The sequence below is a fragment of the Contarinia nasturtii genome, unplaced genomic scaffold (genome assembly GCF_009176525.2).
Source record: "Contarinia nasturtii isolate CC-2019 unplaced genomic scaffold, AAFC_CNas_1.1 Cnas_scaffold_1037, whole genome shotgun sequence".
Classification (NCBI taxonomy): Eukaryota; Metazoa; Arthropoda; class Insecta; order Diptera; family Cecidomyiidae; genus Contarinia; species Contarinia nasturtii.
The window spans coordinates 4,147,657-4,167,675 of record NW_022198383.1 but is presented as its reverse complement, the minus strand read 5'-3'; the positions used below and the strand labels follow the sequence as shown (position 1 = coordinate 4,167,675).

Below are 20,019 nucleotides of genomic sequence, written 5' to 3'. Positions count from 1 at the left end.
TTACTGTTACTGTCGCGTACATAGAGCCAAACCACTTTTTTCCACGTTAAGCAAATAACACAATGGTTCAGTAGCTTTCGTGTGGTTTGCGTTTTTGATGAATTTACTAACTTCAGATACGTCCACTAGAGTGCCTTTTTTACACATTTTTTTTTGCGAACGGTGTGTCTTTGCTTATATTTTTCCTTTCAACCAGCAGTGATTTTATTTCAACAGTTTGAACTCGAGTTGAACTTTCACATTAACAGAATTTTTTTATTCGGTGTTTGTTGCCCATACATTTCACTCTTGATCATAATAAAACGGTTTTGTATATGTAATAAAAAAACGAAATTGAAATTGTATGACAGGTGTCAATTAAATTAATTCGAAAACTTTATGAATGGACGACATGAATAATAAATTCAATTGATGGGCGCATTTTATCTGATAAACAATCAACAAAAGAGACGTCAATAAACTTTTCATCAATGCAATGCTGTTGAAACTTTAATGAACCCACTGAACTGATGGCTATGGCAAATTTTATTCCATTCATTTCATTCAATACGATGACATGAATACGTCAAATGCGCTCCATCAATTTTCTTGATTACCAATTCGATCTTATCTTTGAATCTACTTTTGACGACATCGCTCTATTTGTATACGACAAAATTGATAGTTTCTTAACTGAATTTATTTAGGATAATTGGTAATCACACTGAATATTTATGTAGCTCATCAAATGAATTAGAATTTGGAACAGAACAATCGACGAAATTGTTGCTTGGATAGAACTGCTTTTTCTACAACAGATTTTCCCTAGTAAATAATTAGAATATGTGGCCTTCTTAAAATGAGAATTTTATCTGTTTGCCATTCAAATCTAATTTAACTTTTTTAAATTCTACATTAAACTGTCAAAGCCATGGACATCATTAATTACTCTAAACTAAAACAAAAAAAAAACTGTAACAAGCATATAAATCACATTTATCTATCACTTCTGACATTTGTCAATAGCAAATCACTCTCCAACAGTAATGACAACGGCATTGCTTTTGACAAAAATACACACAAAGAAACAAAAACAACAAAAGCAATGAATTTAGAGAAATGATTTTAATCTTCAATGATACCGTAATCATTATCATGCTTTGATCATCAAATTCGCATGCTCATCAAAATGGAACCGAATTATTCTGATCTAGCATTCAATGCTACATTTGCAAAATATCATGACAATCATTTTTTCGGTATTTTTCATTCGGCGACAGTATTTTTTAATCAGCTCATCAGAATATACATGTTATTCGAATTTTTCCATCAAATTGTCACATAAAAATGAAATGTTTTGTGTTCTTTCTAGTGGTTTCCAAATTAAATTTTCCAAATGTATGTGTAGGTGAAATTTTTCCACCTTTACTAGTGAATATGGTTCGTCGAGCAACATTGGATGAGCAAAAGCAGCCGGGATTGCTTCCGACCGCCGACGACATATTTCAGATGGGAAAAAATCTTTTCGGTCGCTATCCATTCGAAATGGTAAACACTCTAATGCACTGAGTCAATGTTGATTTTTTAAAAACAAAAACAAATATTTTTAATTAGGTTTACTCGGCAATTCATGAATTTTGTAAGTTTTGAGCTTGAAAAAATAATTGAGATAATTCTACGGATAAATTTCATTTTACATCATACTGATGTGCATTTAATATGACCAGGCACCGACGAACTATCAAAACGAAGAGCGCAACCAATGCTTTTCTACAAACCAAATATGGCCGAAATGAATTACGTTCTTAAATTAAAAGACCAAAATATTTTTGTGCCTTTGAATGAACCGCACAAATTATACAATTTGAAAGAATTTAATGCGGAGCTACCACTCACTATAATGATCACGGGTTGGACAACGAATGCAAACAAACCGTCAAATTTAGCATTAGACATTGTTTATGCAGCGTATCGGTGTAGAGGAAATTTTAATTTTGTGGTAATAACAGTTTGAAGTGAACTTTTTTTTTAAATATATATTGGAACTTTAACTTTCAACTTTTTTAATCATGCACTTTGCGATTTGAAAAGAGTATTGATACAGGTTAGTTATTCATTTATTTTTTTCCCTGAATGAATCAGTGTAAAAGTGCAGTTTTGTTCACACTTTAATTTTGTTTGAAGGGCGTTTTATTGATACCTTGTACACATGGAGTGCAGTCAATACGGAAGAGATCGGAAAAATTATAGCTGAATCGTTGAAATACTTTGTGAAAAGTTATCCCATTGAAAATATCCATATTATCGGTCACTCGTTGGGTTCGCATAGTAAGTTCAGTATTTATTACTTTTTAAAATAATGTTACTTAATAAAGCGGAGCATAGTTTTGATATAATAGAGTTCGAATGAATTTAACAGTTGCAGGTTCAGTAGGTCGACATTTGAGAAGAAATGTGGGCAAATCGTTGCCACGGATTACGGCGTTGGACCCGGCTAATCCATGCTTTAATACGGAAAAAGATCTAACCGGTTTGACTCGGTATGATGCTTCTCATGTCGATGTGATCCACACAAACCCCGGAGGGCTTGGCAAGAGGGAGAACATAGGTAAATAACGAACACGATTCGAAACTATTTCTGGAGATTAATAGTTGAATCATCGATTGTTGCTTTCAGGCGATGCCGATTTTTATCCAACGGGCTTACATCCGCATCCAGCCGGTTGTTTTACTATGGTGTGTGCACATTTACGGGCACCAGAGTATTATGCCGAGACTGTTTATCCCGGCAATGAGAAAAATTTTCTTGCCGTCGAATGTGGCTCTTTGTTAACAATGAATACGCACTATTGCTCAAAACGTGAGTATGCAATGGGTTTTGCAACACCGCAAAACATTGAAGGAGTTTTCTTTTTGAGCACAAACGAAAATAGCCCATACGGACTGAATGCGACAAAAGACTTTACACCAGTTTGCAACGAATGAATTCATTTTTAGGAGGGAGTAATGTATGCTATAAGTAAGTGAGCACTTTATTTTAAATAAAAGTATCTTTTTTATTAAATCATGTCGCTTAATTTTACTCGATGTGTATCGCATCTGTTCTTTCCGCATTTGTCACCGAACTTTGCACGAAACAATAAAATGAAAGACTAGAAAACAGCTATGACCAATATTTCATAGAAAATATGTTGGCTTGGAAATGCAAGAGTGGACTATTGAAAATTTATCTATTCAATTGTTGTGCTGGCGACTTGAAGTGGAAACATTTGGTTCCAAAGGCAATTCTCACAATGGATAGAATTTCTGCCAAAGCTATAACATTGACGCATTAATTTTCATTGTAAATGAGTACAATAAAAGCGAGAAGAACTTTATTGGTTAACACCACTCAAATCTACATTACAATCTCTGCATTCTACAAACAGCAATTATGCAACAAAATAGTTTCAACGCGTTTGAAGTAAATTCACCATGACCATTTCGAAAACGGGCAACTTTACAACAGATATCATTGAAACACACTTTATTATCCTTTGTGCTACATGGGTGTTTACACAAATTCATCGACTATTTTGCCCAAACCAATGGTATGCATGCGGGTGCGAGAGAGTATGTGTGGTTCAGGGTCAAAAGGTAGAAATATTCTGCAATTGAGCTCAAGTTATGCACATTTAACTTGTGTTGTTATTTCTAATAAACTAAAACAGCTGACTTTATCATCACGGCAAAGTACTGTATGCCATTTATTTTTATACCTGCACTTTACGGAACATGTTTCACATACGAAAACAAGAAGTAAACAAAAGCAAATCTTCGTGCACGTACACAGATATTTGTATTTTTGAATTTCTTCGGGGCTTATACTTTCCGTTTCTTTTGAACTTCGTTGATTTCATTGATTGTTTCTCTTCTTCTTTGTTCAAAGACTGCTTGCATCTATTTATGAACTAACATGTATAAAAGTTTATTGCATTTTTTGAAACATCGACAGTGCTTTTTGAGTTAGTGATCGGGAAACAACGTGCGATTGTTAAAAAGTTTTTTCTTTCGAAAAATGAAGTATTTTTTGTTAGTTTTGTTGGTTTGCAAACTGTATGCGCCAACTGAATCTTTTGGCTCATTAAGTGGGAGTGTTCCGATCTTGAAAAATCTTGGCAAATCGGCCATTGGCGCTGTTAAGAGTGTGACAGCGAACATTTCGGAGGTAATTCCATCAGTTAAAGATATTGCAGCGAATGATTCTATGACAAATGATGATAAAAGAGATGCCATGTCGACATTGCAAAATATTGGCGCATCAGCCGTGAATGTTATTAAAGGTGTTGCACAAAAAATACCAGATGTGATTCCATCAGCAGAAGACTTATTCCAGTATGGCAAAAATATTATCATTGGATATCCATTTGAAGTGGTAATTATGACAGTTTTTGTACACGTTTATTTTTCTGGACATTTCTCATAGTAATTATCAATTCCTATGCAGGTTTATAGCACCATCAACTCATTTTGTAAGTTTCAATTGGTCTTCATTGAAAGCATAAATTGGATTTTGTGAGAACAATGTTTTTTTTCGAATGCATATAGGTTCGGCTGCATTGTCTACAGAAAGTGTAAAACCCCGGTCAACGCCAAATATTACAAACATGTATTACGTGCTCAAAGTTGGCGATCGAAATATCACGGTGCCTTTGAATAAACCACAACAATTATGGTTGAAGAAAGAATTTAATATTCGGTTCCCACTCGTCCTATTAATTACGGGTTGGACAACGAATGTAAACGAGAGTAACTCAGCGTTAGACGCAATCTATTCAGCTTATCGTTGCCGTGGGAATGTTAACTTTGTGGCAAGTTTTGACTTTTCTCCAACTTTTTTTTCGCATCAAACTTTTTCCATTTTAAATTGTTTTTTTATTGCCTCTCGAATATGCCCGGTAGGCCGTTGACACAGGTAAGTAAAGTTTTTTTCTATTAATTACTTTTTCATAACGAATAATTCATTCCACCCATTATAGCTGGATTTGTTGATACGTTGTACACATGGTCTGCATTTAACACGGAGGAGATTGGAAAAGTTATTTCAGAATCGTTAGAATACTTGGTGCGAACCTATCCTGTCCAGAAAATTCACCTAATTGGTAAGCTCAAATACTAGTTTCGCAAGTGATTACAAACAATTATTGTGTTTTTTATACTAAAGAACGTTTTTCTCTCTTTTTCACTATTGTTTTGTTTTGTGTAGGCCACAGTCTCGGAGCACATAGTAAGCGATGTTATTTATTATTTTATTTGGAATAGAGATATATAAAATGCATTTTTTTTAGTTGCGGGTTCGGCTGGTCGAAATTTCTATTACAAAACGGGCAAACTAATACCTAGAATCACCGCACTAGATGCAGCAAGTAATGTTTTGTTTCGCTTTTTTTCGACTTTTTTACTCCGAATAATATTTATAATTAAATTAAAACATTTTCCAGACCCATGTTTCAACTCTGGGGAAAATTTGACTGGCATTCAGAGAGGTAATTTTTTAATTATAATTATATTCTTTATAATTACTTTTTCTTTATTAACTTTATTTATATATTTTTCTAAGGCGACGCCGAATTCGTAGTGGCTATACATTCGAACAACGGTGGATTAGGAAAGAAAGATCCATATGGTAAATTACATTTAGCAGCAGGACACTTTTTGCATATGAAGAAACTATAGAATGCAATTCACAAATTGTCTACAATTTCGAAAGTGGATGCACTCACTGTTGTTTGCTTTAAGAGCGACAAACAAACTTGACGTTTTTCCTATTCAGTTCGTGTGCAAATTTACTTGCATTCAAGAGATTATATATACTTTCTCCATACCAAACATACTTCCAGATGAATTTCTGTGGTCAAATGAACATATAAAATCCATTAGCTTCGACTTCACTTAAATCGAATTTAAATACCACATTGGAGTAAACAATATTGTATGTTTTGTGTGAATTTTAGGCGATGCAGATTTTTATCCAAACGGAGTACAACCACTTCCACCAGGTTGTTATTCAATGTCCTGCGCCCACCAGCGTGCTCCGGAGTATTATGCTGAGTCGGTATACCCCGGGAACGAGAATAATTTTATGGCAGTTAAATGTGGATCGTTATCGTCGCTAATTTCAAATTTCTGTCCAGGAAATCCGGTCCCAATGTGAGTGAGAAGAATGTGATGCAAAGAGAATGTGATGTAATCATAAAATGTTCGTATCTTTTTAGGGGCTACGCAACTCCACAAAATTTAAAGGGAAATTATTTCTTAAAAACCAACGAAGTAAGCCCCTATGGCATGAACGCAACCAAAGATGCACGTCCCAAATGTTTTAATCGATCATTTTCAATTGCATTTCTGGACTGAAAATAATTCTCTCATCGAAAAAGCAATAAATTGAATTTTAAAATTATGGAATTAAATGCTGTTTTTTAATTGATTAAATATAGCATTTTTTAATAAACATGGAACAAAAAATTGAATTGTGAAATCAATTTATTCAAAAAGGTGCCATATTTTGAAGACAAGTGGACCTATTTTCGAATTTCAATATTTTTTCATGATGAATAGTCCAAGGGATTTCCAACAATACATCAATAGTGGCGAAAGACCTTCTAGGATGGGATTTTCGTGTATATATAGACTTTTTACTACACTAAAGTGGTTTCGTCACTCGCGCCGTGGTAGAATTTACAGTTTTTATCATTGCATAGATAAGAAAAACTGCTTATTATGTACAATGGATTGCTTTGTTTGAAGCGAAGATTGTAATGCAAATTGCCATGTAAATCGCCACATGAAACAAAAACTTTGATTAATCTCACTTCCTGAGAAATTCTATTCATAAATTATTGGAAATGAATAATTTATCTTTTGTTCTTTGTTTTTTCACCGAATGCATTGCAAGAAAAATTTGAAAAAATGTGTCGATAACCTATTCAATTTACCGTATATAATGTTCTTATTATCAGTAAATAAATGAATATGTGCAATTGTGCATATGCACGGTAGAACAAATAGCCGAGGCTTTCATTTAAAATGTGCTTGGTGGTCGAACAGAGCGTTCAGAACTGTTTGATAACCGAACAACACACAACTTTCAAAGTATAATTTTGTTAATCAAAATGAAATATTTCTTGGCAACTCTATTCGTTGTTGCACTTTATTCGTCAGGCACTGATTGTGCGTTTGATTGGGGGCACATTGGTAAATCGAGCGTGGATATTGTGAGCGGTGTTGTGCAAAAAATACCGGATGCAATCCCATCACCAAAAGAATTATTCGAAACTGGCAAAAATTTAATCGCCGGCTATCCATTTGAATATGTAATTTCAACTTGATAAAATATATTATTCAGTTCCCACTGTAAATTGTGAATAACTTTTCATTGCAGGCTTTTTCGGCAATCAATACATTTTGTAAGTTCTAAAAGAGTCATGACAACCATTGAAATTTTTCAATAATTCTTCTGATATAAAGGTGCTGCAGCTCTTTCAACAAAAACTATACAGCCGCTCATCACACCAAATATAGATCATATGAATTTTGTGCTAAAAATTGAAAATTTAAGCATTGCAGTGCCACTGAAAGAACCCAAACAGCTATGGACGTTGCCAGAATTTAATCCGAAACTACCGCTCATCCTGATGATCAGCGGCTGGACAACGAATTTTAATGACAGTGCAAATCCCACAGTCGATAAAATTTACGAGGCCTATCGGTGCAGAGGAAATGTTAATTTTGTGGTATTCGATTTGATTTTTATTTCCCACATGAATTTTATCGATCTTTTCTTTTTTTACAATAATTAGACTATTGATCCAGGTTAGACTTTTTATATTATACTTAAAAGCTGTTTTATGATTTTAAAAAAAAACTTCTCTCTCTGCAGCTGCTTTTGTCGATACATTGTACACATGGTCGGCTTTTAACACCGAGGAAATCGGCAATTTAATTGCAATTTCATTGGAAATATTGATAAAAAACTACCCTATTCAAAATATTCACTTAATCGGTAAGCAACACAAACACTACACACATAGTTTATCTACATATAGAAATGATATGTACATTTTTACACTGTGTATAGGTCATTCCCTTGGGAGTCACAGTAAGCCAAATCTATATTTAATTTTGTTGAATGGAATAAATAATTTGTAAGTATTATTATTTTCAAACGATTAAGTTTGTGGTTCAGCCGGCCGAAATTTGTTTTACAAAACTGGTAAATTGCTGCCCAAAATTACAGCCTTAGATCCTGCCAGTAAGTAAACATACATTTTCACAAATTTATTATGGCATACAAATTGCTATGAAATTTATTCCATACTTTGAGCCAGACCCTTGCTTTAATCCGGGCGAAACTCTAACTGGACTATCCCGTGGTGACGCTGAATTTGTTTTGGTAGTCCATTCGAATAGCGGCGGTTTGGGCAAGCGTGATCCTTTAGGTAAATGTGTTATATATTTTGCAGTATGGTGTTGGCCACAGCTGAGATTAGCAATTATCTAATGTCTGTTTACTATTTATAAAACTTATTCGCATGCCATTACATTAGTGCAGTAATTGAACATACCAAACGGATGCAGATAATTCGATTATTATTATAATACTCGAGATGTCAAGCATCCTTTTCCATGTTTAAAGCATGTAATTGCACATACATGCACACACTATATTAGCCAATTGAAACTAATCTGCATATGAAATGCTTGGTCCGTTTCCAAATTACAAATAACAATTGTGTTTCGTGTACGTTATGCACATATATGTACACACTCTTTCATGCATGCTTTAACTTTGAACAGTCATTAACAAAAATATCATTAAATAAAAACCGTATATATACACTTGAGAATTGGCAAAACTTTTACTCAATATTATTTAACGCCAGGCGATGTTGACTGGTTTCCGAACGGAGTTCAACCACTGCCACCGGGTTGCTTTTCTATTACGTGCGCTCATCAGCGCGCAGTGGACTATTTTGCTGAATCCACGTATCCAGGAAACGAGTACAATTTTATGGGAGTGAAATGTAGTTCATTATTTGCATTAACCACAAACAGTTGTCCGGGAGAAAGTTTTCCAATGGGCTACGCCACACCAAGCTACTTGAAAGGAAACTTCTTTTTGAAAACGAACGCCGAAAGTCCATATGGATTGAATGCAACACGAAATTTTCAACCCATTTGTAATAATTCACTGAATAAAATTGATGCATTATAATGGCAGTGTTTTTGTACTGATTTGTTGTATTCAAATATACAATGTTATGTATCAAAAGTTTTTTTTCTTTATTTTTATTGAACAAATGTAGGTTATTCCATGAATTCAAGTAAAAATAACATTGATTATGAAACGTTGAAAAAAAACGAGAACGAATCATGAACTTGAGACCTTTAGAGAGTGAAATGCATCTATATTTAATCAGACATACATTAATTACAATCGTATAATCGTAAATTATACTTGATTCAAGCAACTTGAAAAGAAGAAAACCGATTCCCTCTCTCCAACAAACGAACTTGCTGGTTTGTGCTTGTGATAAGCTTGGTTCCGTTAATTTTCGATAGAGCGCTCATTCATCAACAGCACTATATATTGTATTTTCACAACATCGAAGTATAAAAACTATTAATAAAGTTGTAATAATTCGATTTTATCGGGTATATTGATTTAATGTCAAAACGTTTAAGGTGACGTTTGATCGGTTAATCAATGATAAATGACCGATTGAACAACGCGTAAAACACAACTTTTATTATACTCAGATTATTTGTACAACATGGGGAATTTTCATTTTTTTATGTTTGCATTCAGTTCGAAGTAAATACACCATCACCAGAAACAGAATACAGATAACATTGAAGTAGATTTTATTATCCCTTGCTATATGGATGTCTTAACAAACTATTCTTCGACGCTTTGCTTAAAACACAGCATTGGTTTGTGTGAATGGTTCAGGGTCAAAGGTCATTGATGTTTTGCATTTTTGCTCAGGTAGTGAAATACACAGTTGACATCTTCTTATCACAAAAAAAGAACAAAAATTGTTTTTAATTTTTATTGTGCAAAGAAAGAAGTAAAAACATTACAATTTGTACAGATATCTTTGAATTTCTTCGGGACTTTTACTTTTTGTTTCTTTTTTCTTACTTTTTGTTGACTTTATTCATTTTTTCAAATTCTCTTCTTAGTTTCTTGTCTTTGTTCAAAGACTTTTTGAATCTATTTATGTTTATTACATTTTCTTGAAACGTCGACAGTGTTATTTAAGCCGTGATCAGGAAACAACGTGAGTTTGAAAAGTATTACAAAAAATGAAGTATTTTTTGCTAGTTTTCTTGGTTTGCATACTATATGCGCCAACTGAATCTACATTTTATAAATCAACTGGATATTATACACCGAGTGAACCGTCGATGTTGAAACATATTGGCAAATCAGTAATACGTGTTGTTAAAAGTGTGACCGAAGAGGTCGCAGATGTAATTTCAACAGTAAAAAATGATGCAACGAAAAATGATAAGGAGATACCAGCTGATCCGACGATCCTGCTAAATATTGGTGCATCAGCCGTCAATATTATCAAAGGCGTTATCGAAAAAATACCAGAAGTGATTCCATCAGCAGAAGCCTTTTTTCAATATAGCCAAAATATCATCATGGGTTATCCATTTGAGAAGGTAATTATGGCAGCTTTTCGTGTATGTTTTTATGACAACGTTTAATGATGAATTTTTAAATAGGTTTTTCAGGTCATCAACTCATTCTGTAAGTTACATTACATTTATGGAAAGTGTAAAACCGTCACCACCACTTTTTCTATGCACGTTTTATAGGTTCAGCCGCAATGTCTTCGGAAAGTACAAAACCACTTGTAACACCAAATATTGCCGATATGAATTACATTCTCAAAGTCGGCGATCGAAATATCTCAGTGCCATTGAATAAACCACAGCAATTATGGTTGTTAAAAGAATTCAATCCAAGATTTCCACTTGTCATGGTCATAGCCGGATGGACATCAAACGTCAACGACGGGGGGAGTCCGGCATTAGACGTAGTCTATGCGGCCTATCGTTGCCGTGGAAACGTTAACTTTGTGGTAAATTTTCATTTTTAACTGTTTTCGTCTCATGCGATCTTTGCCATTTAATTTTATTTTTGTTTTTCTCTCGTTCAACAGACCGTTGACACAGGTTAGTAAATTTGTTTCTATTAATACCTGTTTCAATGAAAAATGTTCATTTTTTTCCGTCTTCATTGCAGCTGGGTTGATTGATACCTTGTACACATGGGCCGCCTTTAACACGGAAGAAATCGGAAATGTTATTTCCGAATCATTGACATACTTGGTGAAAATTTATCCCATGCAAAAAATTCATCTTATTGGTCTCTCGCTTGGAGCACACAGTAAGTTTTAATATAAAAAATTGCACTTTCATTCTATTTTAAACGATGTTATTTTAAAGTTGCCGGTTCGGCTGGACGAAATTTCTACTACAAAACGGGCAAACGACTTCCCCGTATAACTGCGTTGGATGCGGCAAGTAAGTTTTATTCGTACTTTTTACGATAATTAGTTTTTCCCTGTTTTTCAAAATTAAATCGTAATACGTCTTTACAGATCCGTGTTTCAACTCAAGGGAAAATGTGACTGGCATTCAAAAATCTGACGCTGAATTCGTATTAGCTATACACTCAAACAACGGGGGCCTTGGCAAGAAAGAACCTTATGGTAAATTCAAATTTTTGTAGTTGTCAAATATGAATTTATATACTGTATGTTTTGTGTGGTTTTTAGGCGATGTAGATTTTTATCCAAACGGAGTTCAACCACTTCCACCAGGCTGTTTGTCTATTTCATGTGCACATCAGAGAGCGGCCGATTTTTATGCTGAGTCAGTGTACCCCGGCAGCGAGCACAATTTTATGGCAGTTAAATGTGGGTCATTCTCATCGTTAAGTGAAAACTTATGCACAGGTAGAGAGGTCCCAATGGGCTACGCTACGCCGCATAATTTGGAGGGAATTTTTTTGTTGCAAACCAATGCTGAAAAGCCCTTTGGCAAGAATGCAACACAAAATGCATGGCACCGTTGTTCGTATCGCAGATATTTAATGGATTAGAATGTGAGAATGCATTTCCGATGAGCGCACCAGAGTGAATAAGTAAAATATTGAAATGGTGGTTCTCTTTTATATTAATTAAACGTAATAAAAGGTTCAATAATTAATAGAAATATTTTCTTTTTTATTTGAAATATCAAAAGTACTTTAATTTTACAATTGAATCAAACTTTGTGTATATCTGCATTGCGCCTTATCAAATTTAATGTTTAATTGTGGCCAAGTACATGATTTATTTATCCCATTGTCTGTGGCTTCTAATTCATTATGAGAAAATGTAAAGCGCATCTACATTTTCAACCAAAACAACATAGATTGATTGTTATCATGATGACATGCAATGCACTCGAAACCCATTCACTCTTCTCATATGAACAAAGTTTGGTTTGTGTTTGCGATAAATTTGGTTCTGTTGATTCTCGCTAGAGTAGCAACATATTTCTCACATTCAAAGTTTTACTTTCAAAGATCTACGAAGTTCACTAGAACTTACAATATTGAATTTACTAAATTTGATTTTCATTTGTTGAACACAATTCATTTTTACAATATTATTTTATCGGTTTTATCGTTTTTGTAATTTATTTATGTACAAGATTCAATCAGTTGTTAGTTTAACATTCCAATTGAATGTACTGTGACGTAAAAGCACAGCTGTTCTGAATGAAACAACGTTTTTTTGCTGTAATCAATTTATGTGTTTTTGTTGCTGATTCTGAACTTTCTACTAGAACATTCACTGTTGAAGAATCTAAGCAATCTCAAACAGATTAATCCATTAATTGAAGTGTAAAGGTAACGAACAACACGTGTGATAAATAACTGACATGTTTAGATATCAACTTAATGCAGTTAACTTGTTTGAAAGTAATTTAACGCATGCAAAATGCGTGTCGGCATTCTTCGTTGTGTGGCGTACGGAGACATAAAAGTCATTGTAACTCAATTATTCGATATAATTAATGAAAATAGATGCATAAAATGTCAAGTATGAAGAAGTTTGCTATAAAAGCAACTGTTATCTGATGTGAATGTTTCAGTAGAGAAACTCGGCATTGATTGGAGCTATTTTTGTTCCATGAATAGAGCAAATGATTGTGGCAAAAGTGGATATTTTGATATTGTGTAGGTAATGGTTTGATTTTTGTATTTCAAGGCAAATGAAAAAAGCTGCACCATTTTGACTGAAATAGATGTAGAATAATATATAAGCAAAGTTCTTTTCTTTTTTTACATATACGTCTTTTCGATGGACAGTGTTTGAATGTTTGTCCAAGAAATCGATCGAAATTCAGCAAATTTCCTCTAAACTATATTGACGCGGTTGTGTTATGTTCCAAAGTGAATCGTAAAAATAGAAAACATATTATTATTTTGCGTATAGACCAATACGCGTCAATCGAAAAACTCCCATTTTGAAAATCTCCGACAATATTCGAAACGAGCACGTACGTTGGGGTTGACAAACATGAAGTTTCAGTCGGTTATTTATTTGGCGATGGTTGTGATTGTGATGAGTGCAGCTGTTGTGGCAACATTTGAGGAGGATGCTTTATCCCTGGAACGTGCCAGTTTTGATACAATGGAGTCAATTGAAATGCCATCCGAACGTGGATTAATCAGTAAAATGATTGAAAGAGGAAAATTGCTTTTGAAATCATTGCCGAGAACGCTCAAAATGGCTGGTGGTCGTGTATTCGATTTGGTACCAAAACCCGAAACGATATTCAATGTTGGGAAGCAAGCTTTAATTGGTCTACCACAAGAAGCGATTGCGTATGCAGTGAATTCAGTATGTGAGTGTATCAAAAGACGATTGGAGACGATGATGATGGTAACAACGACGTTTGACACTTAACCACTTAACAATTGATTTATAATTGCAGGCAGTACAGCCATTCACATGAATGTTATCAAGCCATCCATTACGCCAAGTGTTCACTTGATGAATTTCCAATTTCTCACGCCTCATGGAGATACATTTCGCATTCCACTGCTTGAGCCGCATAAACTATGGGATAATCCAAAGTTCAATCGGAAATGGAATACAACGCTTATCGTGACTGGATGGAATACAAACGTTAATTCAACCAATGAAGCAGTTGACACATTATTTCGGGCATACAAACAACGAAAAATCAATTTTATCGTGAGTAAACTGCCAATAATGTCACATTTTATTCAATGAAAAGCAGGAACATTCATTTTTGATGACGATTTTTTTCTATAAGGTTTTTGATACATCAAATTTCATCGACTCATTATATTCATGGTCGGCATTCAATACGGAGGGTGTTGGAAAAATTGTTGGCGGAGCCGTGGCCGAGATGACTAATAACGCCGTTGATCTGGAAGGAATTCATTTAATCGGTAACAGAATTGAATTTTAAGCAAAAAAAATCATTTTTTAACAATATTGAATATTTCCCAACGATGCAGGACACTCATTGGGCGCTCATAGTAAGTATACACAGAGAAATTTTACAAAGAAAACTAGATGGCATGTCGTATAAAATTTGGAACTAGATAACAATACATATAAAATTGTATTTGTCCATATAATCTTCATGTAAAATAATGTTTTTGTGTATTGTCTTTTGTGCGGATCTTCTTCAAAAGACAAACGAAGAAGAACCACACAAAGGAGAATACACAAAAACGATATATTGTATGAAATTATATGAATAAATACAATTTTATATGTATTGTCATCTAGTTCCAAATTTTATACGACAAGCCATCTAGTTTTCATTGCAATAATTCTCTATGTGTATTCATTTTTTTCGCAATAAATTATGCACGACAAATGTAAAATTCATATTACAAAACAATTGTGATATAAATTTTAGTTGTTGGTGTGGCTGGTCGACAGTTTACAAATCTCACCAATAAATTAATTCCTCGAATAACTGGCCTGGACCCGGCTCGGTTCGTATACATGATTTATTCATTTGATGAATGCTTCAGAGAGTAATTTGTTTGTTGGTTCAGTCCATGTTTCAATGAAGGTGAACGTTTAAATGGTCTGCAGCGAGGTGATGCACGCTTCGTCGATATTATACATACGAATGCTGGCATTTTAGGAGTTAAAGAGTCCAGAGGTGACGTCGACTTTTTTCCAAACGGGTATATTTATCAAACAATTCAATTAAAACCATAACCGAACATAAACAAATAATTATATAAAATGAATTTTCTCTCCGAAGGCAATATTCATTGCAGCCCGGGTGTTGGACCATAATGTGCGCACACAGCAGGGCATACGACTATTTCGCCGAATCAGTGTATAAACAGAATGGGAACAATTTTATCGCAACACAGTGTAATTCATTATCGGCACTGCGAAAAGGAAAATGCAATATAAAACGCATTCCAATGGGAATTGATACGCCAACAACAGCATACGGCAATTACTATTTGGAAACAAACAAAAAACCACCATACGGTCGGGGATTTCAAAAGTATGCAAACGTTCAACAGTTGGCTGAAACAATTCAAGAACTCAACCGATTAAAGCAGGAGTAGATTTTCAGTTGACCTTTTTTTTTCACTGCATTTAAAACTGTAACGGTGAACTTGAACTTGTGACGTGTAATAAAATAAAAGAAAAAATTCCATTGAAAATTTATTTGGAAAGTTTTTCCGTCGTACTTTTTATTTCCAGCAAGGATAGAGACCTTGAATAAACCAAATGAAGCCTTGAATAAACCAAAATAAATAAAAAAGCTTTCAAACAATAGAAAGGAGCAACGGTTGTTCGTTGAATAGTTTATCAAATGAATGCATTCTTGCATGCTACAAAAATATCATTTTTATTGCATACTTTTTACTACCAACTAAAGCGACAAAAAAAAACACAATAATTCTGCTTCAGGAAGCAATGTGAATTTCCGATTTCTAATCTAGTAGCGTTGCATTTAATACTTATTATTATTTTGATGTGTTTTGATGTAAGAAAGAAAAGCAAACATAAAATTGTGTGCATCGGTTTTAAAAATTCTCCAGTTATAGCATATTTAAATTAAATTTCAAGATCACATCAATGACATTAAATTTGCTTGCCGTTACGACGAATTCACCAACCACAAATCCCGTCGTTACATTTCATTGCAATTTATGTAATGAAGTTATTGCGTGCGTTCCATCGCAAAATGTGAAGTATATTGCGTCACCGTTTGTTTCGTTTCCAGACGGTTACACCATTCATGTAAAAGTAAATGAACGAAGTCAGGTATCGTATTCGTTGGAATCGATTACTGACAAACAGGGCACATTTTTAAGATGTACACGTTGTGCATCGTCACTGTGCAATAAAAATGACTGGCTATACACAATGGGACGAGATCCATTTACGTTTGAGGTGCTGGTCTTCTCAAATCAAAAAGTTAAAATGGAACTGCATACATCCGATACGAACCAGCCAAATCGAGCAGGCTATATGGCATGTGGAATACAAAGTGATAACGAAAGTTTCATGGACACAAGTTAAACGGAAAATTTCGAGTGTTCGTTCAATAAAAAACAAAAAAATGCAACAAAGTGATAGAATAAAAGAGAGAACACACTTACATCACTTTTTTTTGCTTTTGTAGTTAATTGATTCCTGTGGATGATCTTATACTGGATGATAATTTTCAGGTCATTGAACGGTCACATTGCAAAAACACCATTAACTTTAAGACTTGAATGTGTACGAATAAATTCACGGACAATCAATTGGATTTAAGAATCAAATGCTATGATTTGAATTTGATAATGTATTCTATGTTCACTAGACTAATTCATTTCGAACATTTACCGATTTGCAATATTGTATTTTCATATGAATGATTTATAGTCTTTAGTTACAAATTCTAATCATCTTTCATAATATCATTTGAATTGATAAAATTATTGAAGCATTCAAAAAAGTAGATTTTTGAGATTCATTTTGAATCAGCCGAAAAATTTTTGCGTGATTTACCCCTTTTGATATATATGACAGATGATATATTGTTGTTTTTATTTTCTATTCATTGCACTATCGTGCAAGCAATAAATTTTCTTTAAAATAAATATTATTGATTACAAATGCACGTTTTTGTATGTTTAAAATTGGGAATTTATGTGCGTCAAGCGTCATTGAAAACTTTCAAATTCAGTCAATTCTACGATAGACAGTCCACTAAAAAAGAATTCGTCTTTTTGAAATAAGAGTAAAAAAAGTGTCAAATAGACGAAAATGAAGAACATTTTACTGGTTTTGTTGTTGTTTAAATTTCATGAAGCAAATGGAGCGCAGAATCCAAACGATCTTACGAAAGCATTTCAAGATATTGGTAAAGGTATTTTTAAAAGAGTTTCACATATTGTCCCAAAACCAAAGGACTTCTTCGAAAGTATTAAAAACATCATAGCTGGCTATCCGCTTGAGCAAGTAATTTAAATACATTTTCAATTTTTTCAACACAAAATTTACTCAAAACTGAATCGATTTTCACCAGGTTTTGGAATTCATCAGCCATATGTGTGAGTAAAACCTTGGAAAGGGAACATTTTCTTGATTCAATCGGCATATTTTCTCTTTAGGCTCAATAGCAATGTCATCGGGTGATCTGACACCTCGCGTTATGCCTGACATTGCAAATATTAGCTATGTCCTCAGGACCAAAGATAAAAATATTTCGGTGCCGTTAAGTGAGCCAAATCAATTGTGGTCGCTCGAGGAATTCAATCCGGAATTGCCCTTGGTTTTGATGATTACAGGATGGAAGTCGCATGTAAATGTCACTGAAAAAACCGCAGCTGACGTAGTATATGAAGCCTATCGATGCCGAGGAAATGTTAATTTTGTGGTATTATCATATTTTTGTTAATTTTATTTTGTTGTTTTTCTTCATTTTGTAATTTTTATTATTAGACTGTTGACACAGGTTAGTTTCGTACATGTTTTCGTAGTTTTCCTTGATATCAATGTTTCGAAGTTACAACTTTTATTTTAAATTTTAAAGCCGATTTTGTTGATACACTGTACACATGGTCTGCATTTAATACGGAAAAATTAGGAGATATTGTTGCTGATTCGTTGATCAATCTAGTAGAATGGTATCCCATTCAAAACATCACATTAATCGGCAAGCACAACACAAACAATTTAATACGGTTCTAAAGTTAATCATATGTGTATATTTTCATACTGTGTTGTAGGTCACTCATTGGGCGCTCACAGTAAGACAATTTTAAAAATCAAATAAAAACGAATATTTGAGATAAATTCATTTTCAGTTTGTGGTTCGGCTGGACGAAATTTAAACTTCAAAACTAATCAAATATTGCCGAAGATCATTGGATTAGGTATTACCAGAATAAAAAGCTCGATTTTGATTTATAATAAGTGTTTTTGTATGTATCATTAGACCCAGCGAATCCTTGTTTCAATTCGGGCCAAACTTTAACTGGTCAGTATTTAACTATGATACACAGAAAGAAAATATCAGCCGACGCTATACGCAAAACCGACTGGTACGTGCGCTCATACGTTTTTACATCTTTTACATCTAGTGACAATACGATTTTTCGACTGATTCGTTACTCTTTGTGCGTATCTTCGCACAGTCGAAAAATCGTATGGTAATAGATGTAAAAGATGTAAAAACGTATGAGCGCACGTACCAGTCGGTTTTGCGTATAGCGTCGGCTGATATTTTCTTTCTGTGTAGATGATAGTAACATCCAAACACAACATTGCTCAAAACTTTCTAGGGTTATCTCGAGGCGACGCGGAATTCGTTATGGCTATACACTCAAATCCAGGGGTAAATAATATTAGCCACACTAAAAATTGAATTTATATAAATTTTTCGTTTTATAATTCGGCATGAAGGTATTCGGTAGAAAAGATCCATTAGGTAAAGAGACTCATTCCATTTCGAATATTTCATTAAAATTTCCACGCCAATTTACTTCACAGGTGACGTTGACTGGTTTCCAAATGGTAACGTACAGTGTCACGTATACACATGATTTGATCGAGCTAAAAAAAATCTCTCATTTTAGGCGTAGTTCCTTTGCCACCTGGCTGCTTTTCAATCACTTGTGCACACTCACGGGCGAGTGATTATTATGCTGAGTCAGTTATTCCCGGAAACGAATACAATTTCATGGGTGTGAAATGCAATTCGTTGTCTGCACTGGAGTCTAATCTTTGCAAAGGGAAGGAGTATCCAATGGGCTATTTGACCCCGAGCAATTTGAAAGGAAACTACTTTTTGAAAACCAACGACAAAAGCCCATACGGAAAAAACGCGAAAAAAGATGTCAGACCAACTTGTGATGGATCTCCGCTCAGTTATGATGAATATGTTTTGGATTATAACGATGAGGCTTTAGAATATAACGACGATGAAGATGAGAGTTGGTTAAACTTTGAAGATAGTGAAGATACAAATGTTTAGATTTATGTATTTATTTCTATATTTGTGAGAAAAAATAAAAAAATGAGAACTAGATCCGTTTTTATAACGAAAATAAATTGCAAAGCATTTTGATAAGATTCGTTAAACATGTACGGAGAAAGTTATTTTGGAGGTTCCACGACAACCAGAAGCCTTCGTGTCGAAAGTTAGAATAGCCCTGCGTGGTGTTTTTAATATATTTTGTACCAAGAATGACACTTTGGGTTGGCAACAAAAATCGATCTTAACCTTCCCACATGTTGTTAAGTAAACTGAATAGTTCATAGACGAAAATTTATTAATAAATCATCACTTTATTCTTAAAATAACTCACAAGTCGTTCAGGTAATAAATAGGTAAAATGTCTAAAAACAGTTATAATACAATTCTTTATTACTTATCGCAAAGCATGGCAGTAGTGACAGTTGGGCAACGCAACATTGAATA

At 34.0% G+C, this 20,019-nt stretch overlaps 6 protein-coding genes across 7 annotated transcripts in view; 5 read left to right on the top strand and 1 right to left on the bottom strand.

The window, feature by feature from the left end:
* The window catches only part of LOC116344128 (calmodulin-A-like), a 65,374-nt gene that overhangs the window by 25,470 nt on the left and 19,885 nt on the right, over window positions 1–20,019 (bottom strand). The window lies entirely within an intron of this gene.
* Window positions 1,296–2,964, top strand: LOC116343640 (vitellogenin-1-like). Its single transcript, XM_031771837.1, has 7 exons — window positions 1,296–1,527; window positions 1,594–1,618; window positions 1,707–1,978; window positions 2,071–2,083; window positions 2,164–2,307; window positions 2,399–2,587; window positions 2,657–2,964. The coding sequence occupies exons 1-7, from the start codon at window positions 1,327–1,329 to the stop codon at window positions 2,962–2,964; spliced, it is 1,152 nt and encodes a 383-aa protein (XP_031627697.1). The 5' UTR covers window positions 1,296–1,326.
* Window positions 3,979–6,428, top strand: LOC116344123 (hepatic triacylglycerol lipase-like). The gene is made up of 11 exons (XM_031772536.1): window positions 3,979–4,393; window positions 4,466–4,490; window positions 4,567–4,829; window positions 4,921–4,933; window positions 4,998–5,120; window positions 5,225–5,245; window positions 5,307–5,384; window positions 5,460–5,504; window positions 5,579–5,644; window positions 5,973–6,168; window positions 6,234–6,428. The coding sequence occupies exons 1-11, from the start codon at window positions 4,037–4,039 to the stop codon at window positions 6,370–6,372; spliced, it is 1,326 nt and encodes a 441-aa protein (XP_031628396.1). The 5' UTR covers window positions 3,979–4,036; the 3' UTR covers window positions 6,373–6,428.
* LOC116344125 (vitellogenin-2-like) lies at window positions 7,036–9,232 on the top strand. Its single transcript, XM_031772538.1, has 9 exons — window positions 7,036–7,331; window positions 7,400–7,424; window positions 7,486–7,751; window positions 7,818–7,830; window positions 7,898–8,020; window positions 8,096–8,116; window positions 8,192–8,269; window positions 8,346–8,456; window positions 8,901–9,232. Exons 1-9 carry the CDS (start codon window positions 7,131–7,133, stop codon window positions 9,230–9,232), a joined length of 1,170 nt encoding a protein of 389 aa, XP_031628398.1. The 5' UTR covers window positions 7,036–7,130.
* On the top strand, window positions 10,291–12,163 carry LOC116344122 (hepatic triacylglycerol lipase-like). The gene is made up of 8 exons (XM_031772535.1): window positions 10,291–10,692; window positions 10,756–10,780; window positions 10,849–11,114; window positions 11,196–11,208; window positions 11,279–11,422; window positions 11,482–11,559; window positions 11,637–11,747; window positions 11,814–12,163. Exons 1-8 carry the CDS (start codon window positions 10,327–10,329, stop codon window positions 12,137–12,139), a joined length of 1,329 nt encoding a protein of 442 aa, XP_031628395.1. The 5' UTR covers window positions 10,291–10,326; the 3' UTR covers window positions 12,140–12,163.
* LOC116344514 lies at window positions 13,188–19,593 on the top strand. Its single transcript, XM_031773101.1, has 21 exons — window positions 13,188–13,268; window positions 13,397–13,935; window positions 14,026–14,288; window positions 14,371–14,509; window positions 14,579–14,599; window positions 14,989–15,067; window positions 15,131–15,265; window positions 15,346–15,660; window positions 16,145–16,623; window positions 17,407–17,555; window positions 17,623–17,647; window positions 17,708–17,973; window positions 18,039–18,051; window positions 18,130–18,252; window positions 18,326–18,346; window positions 18,404–18,472; window positions 18,535–18,576; window positions 18,881–18,933; window positions 19,002–19,026; window positions 19,089–19,112; window positions 19,175–19,593. The coding sequence occupies exons 2-21, from the start codon at window positions 13,608–13,610 to the stop codon at window positions 19,570–19,572; spliced, it is 2,967 nt and encodes a 988-aa protein (XP_031628961.1). The 5' UTR covers window positions 13,188–13,268; window positions 13,397–13,607; the 3' UTR covers window positions 19,573–19,593.

Bases quoted from the DNA above. Each gene is read 5' to 3' on its own strand.
- LOC116343640 (XM_031771837.1), top strand. From the start codon at position 1,327: ATGAAATGTTTTGTGTTCTTTCTAGTGGTTTCCAAATTAAATTTTCCA. The intron at 1,528-1,593 runs GTAAACACTCTA...ATTTTTAATTAG, and splicing joins GTCGCTATCCATTCGAAATG to GTTTACTCGGCAATTCATGA. The intron at 2,308-2,398 runs GTAAGTTCAGTA...TGAATTTAACAG, and splicing joins TCACTCGTTGGGTTCGCATA to TTGCAGGTTCAGTAGGTCGA.
- LOC116344123 (XM_031772536.1), top strand. From the start codon at position 4,037: ATGAAGTATTTTTTGTTAGTTTTGTTGGTTTGCAAACTGTATGCGCCA. The intron at 5,505-5,578 runs GTAATTTTTTAA...TATTTTTCTAAG, and splicing joins TTTGACTGGCATTCAGAGAG to GCGACGCCGAATTCGTAGTG. The intron at 5,645-5,972 runs GTAAATTACATT...TGTGAATTTTAG, and splicing joins AGGAAAGAAAGATCCATATG to GCGATGCAGATTTTTATCCA.
- LOC116344125 (XM_031772538.1), top strand. From the start codon at position 7,131: ATGAAATATTTCTTGGCAACTCTATTCGTTGTTGCACTTTATTCGTCA. The intron at 8,117-8,191 runs GTAAGCCAAATC...CAAACGATTAAG, and splicing joins TCATTCCCTTGGGAGTCACA to TTTGTGGTTCAGCCGGCCGA. The intron at 8,457-8,900 runs GTAAATGTGTTA...ATTTAACGCCAG, and splicing joins GGGCAAGCGTGATCCTTTAG to GCGATGTTGACTGGTTTCCG.
- LOC116344122 (XM_031772535.1), top strand. From the start codon at position 10,327: ATGAAGTATTTTTTGCTAGTTTTCTTGGTTTGCATACTATATGCGCCA. The intron at 11,423-11,481 runs GTAAGTTTTAAT...GTTATTTTAAAG, and splicing joins TCTCTCGCTTGGAGCACACA to TTGCCGGTTCGGCTGGACGA. The intron at 11,560-11,636 runs GTAAGTTTTATT...ACGTCTTTACAG, and splicing joins AACTGCGTTGGATGCGGCAA to ATCCGTGTTTCAACTCAAGG.
- LOC116344514 (XM_031773101.1), top strand. From the start codon at position 13,608: ATGAAGTTTCAGTCGGTTATTTATTTGGCGATGGTTGTGATTGTGATG. The intron at 14,510-14,578 runs GTAACAGAATTG...CCAACGATGCAG, and splicing joins GGAAGGAATTCATTTAATCG to GACACTCATTGGGCGCTCAT. The intron at 17,648-17,707 runs GTGAGTAAAACC...TTTTCTCTTTAG, and splicing joins GGAATTCATCAGCCATATGT to GCTCAATAGCAATGTCATCG.